A 2,778-nucleotide genomic window follows, 5' to 3' on the forward strand; every position below is an offset into this window, starting at 1 on the left:
AAAAAAAAAAAAAAAAAAAGACAAAGCGCAGAGGCAGACACACAGAGCTTCATGACTCCGCAGTTTGACTAGACTAGCCCTCCTTCCTACGGCAAGGAGCACTCCTGACACCGTATCCGCGCAGCCCGTTACCTCTAATGTGCGTATTTCTTGCTGCGTGAGGTCGTTGGACGCGGCGCATTTGGTCCGGAGCCCCTGCAAGCTGGAGATGGAGATATCGATCATATTCTGGATGAGTTCGCATTGATGTAGCGCGGCCATCGCTGCGCCACCGCCGCCGCCGTCCCTTCTCTCCGGCTGCTCATCACTCTCGACCATCTTCCCACCTTTAGCAGACACGCTAGCCATTCCTCAGCATCGGGGCACGGCTGGAAGGGCTGGAGTCAAACCGCTGAGCTCGGAGAAAACATGGGCAGCGACCGCGCCGTGGAAGTTCGCTGACAGCGGTAGTTGTCGTCCGCAGAGCTTCCCGGGCTTTGTGACAAAAAATAAAAAGGTCGCGAGCTAAATGCCGGTTTTTGAATTCTTATTTCGCTCCTGTTATTGTTGCTGCTCTGTCAGGGTTGGTGTTCCGAGTTCGCCCGAGGTCCGTTCGGGCTCGGCTCGTGTGTCCCTAGTCCGCGTTGGGCTTCCACCGACAGCTCTGGCAGAGGCTTCACCGTCTGTCAGCTGTTGGGAACATCATGGTGCGCGGTGCACTCTGGGAAATACAGTCCCACAGCCACAGTATGCTGCTGAGTCAAAGCCTTGATGCCTAAATGCCTCACTCAGTCTTACAGATAATCAGCACAGATTTGGTGCGGTAGCAGCCGAGCGTCATCCCAACGCACAGTCTGAGCGCTTTTCGTTGAGCAATGGTTTTGTTTTTGCGTAAAACTTTGGCGTGAACTCTTAGAGTCAACGCTGTCTGTCTGTTAGCAAAATATCTATTGAACCACTGGATGGATTTTGATGAAATTCTGACACATTCATCATTGGATGTATGTCTACAACTCATTAACTTTCAAAGTCAGCCCAATTTAAGATGGCTGCCACAGCTAGTCTATATTAGCCAGTACAAAAATGGCTATAACTTTGCCCATTTTACAGCTAATGAGCTCAGATTTGGTGTGGTAGTAGCTGAAAGTCATTGCCAACACATACTCCAAGCTCCACCTGTTAGGCTACATCTTTGCTTCAAACTCTGGCATTAACTATTACAATCAGCACTGTTTGTCTGTTAGCAAAATATCTCTTGAACCACTGGATGGATTTTAGTGAAACTCTCAGAAAGCAATCATTGGACATCTAACAACAAATTCACCAACTATTGGAGTCAACTCAAATTAAGATGACCACCACAGCTAGTCTATATTAGCTATCACAAAAATGGCTATAACTTTGCCCATTTTACAGCTCAGATTTGGTGTGGTAGTAGCTGAAAGTAATTCCCAACACATACTCCAAGCGCTACATGTTGGGCTCTTTGCTTCAAACTTTGGCATTAACTATTAGAGTCAACACTGTTTGTCTGTTAGCAAAATAGCTCTTGAACCACTGGATGGATTTTAGTGAAAGCAATCATTGGACATCTATCAAGAAACTCATCAATGTTTGGAGTCAACCCAGTTTGAGATGGCAGTGGGTGGCATGCATTTCTTCGAGGAACGCTAGGCCTTTAACCAAACATCTGCCATGCCTAAATAAAACAAGGCCTTATCTGATATATCGGTTCTGTGCAGTTCCTGAAGAAATGGCTTTAGTGTAAGGGCGATATTTGATGTTAGCAAAAGAAAGAGGAACAACTGTCAAATATTACGGGGGGGGGGAATGGGGGTCGCATTTACGTGAATGCTGTAAACACGCGTGGGCTGCAGAAAACTCCCACTTTTCCCACACGGCAACGGTTCCGTGGTGGCACAGGGAGGAGGTTCGCGATCCCACAGCAGCTCTGGGCTCCGGCAGTAATCATCACCTTTCACCTCCTCGTGTGAAGCGCGGTGCTCTGTCATTACCCTGCGCTGAGTGTGCTGAGCTCGACTGCTGCAAAAGAAGCTCTGCTGGGTGGGGTGTGTGTGTGTGTGTGTGTGTGTGTCCCTCCCTACAAACACACAGACGCCTCCCACCCAACCAAATAAAATCAGATATCTCTGTGCAGATGAAATGTTTCAACATTAAATATGTAAAAAAAACTTTTTACATGCACAGCTCTCCTTTGGAGTTGATATTTNGGGGGTCACTTTAACGACACGATTATTAGACTGTTGGTTAATACAGAAGCTGCTTAGGACGTCACACTGAAAATTTACTGTATTATCTGATCAATTTTAATATTGATTTCATCATTTTTTTGATACCTAAAGAAACCCCAAAAGTGCAATTTAGGAGCTGCTCTTTTCAGGTCAATTAAAGGGCTGGTTCAGATCTTTTAAAATGTGGTTCTGTGGAAATGTTAAAAACTACTAATATCTTATCAGTGGTAAAAAAAAAAAAAAACAAGTTTCTATCTCAAAAGCATCATAAGAGGTTCATGCAAACTCTGTTTTTTTCTTTAAGAAATGTTCCAAGCTGCACAAAACGTGCTACTGCTAGCTGGAGTCGATGGAAATACGTGCGTGTGGGATGTGACGTGAAGACGTCCAAAGTAGCATTTGAACAAACTGCTGTTAAATTTCTGAGACTGGAGTTGTTTTAAGATCCGTCTCATTTTTGGCCTCGGCCCTCCTTGGACTAGCCATCAGCTCATCAGTCAGGTCAGAATTAGGCTCCGTCCCTCCAGACTGAGGTTTGTTCAAAGAG

At 45.7% G+C, this 2,778-nt stretch overlaps 1 protein-coding gene across 3 annotated transcripts in view; it reads right to left on the reverse strand.

The window, feature by feature from the left end:
* LOC108233907 (kinase suppressor of Ras 1) overlaps positions 1-665 on the reverse strand; it is a 25,842-nt gene extending 25,177 nt beyond the window's left edge. For 2 of the 3 annotated variants that reach the window (XM_017412681.3, XM_017412680.3), the window contains exon 1: positions 133-665. In XM_017412681.3, coding sequence (XP_017268170.1) covers positions 133-348 — 216 coding nt within the window. In that variant the 5' untranslated portion in view covers positions 349-665. The remainder of the gene's footprint in view (positions 1-132) is intronic. The other variant, XM_017412682.3, reaches the window with a different exon arrangement.
* Between the last annotated feature and the right edge of the window lie 2,113 nt (positions 666-2,778).

This window comes from Kryptolebias marmoratus, linkage group LG13, assembly GCF_001649575.2.
Source record: "Kryptolebias marmoratus isolate JLee-2015 linkage group LG13, ASM164957v2, whole genome shotgun sequence".
Lineage (NCBI taxonomy): Eukaryota > Metazoa > Chordata > Actinopteri > Cyprinodontiformes > Rivulidae > Kryptolebias > Kryptolebias marmoratus.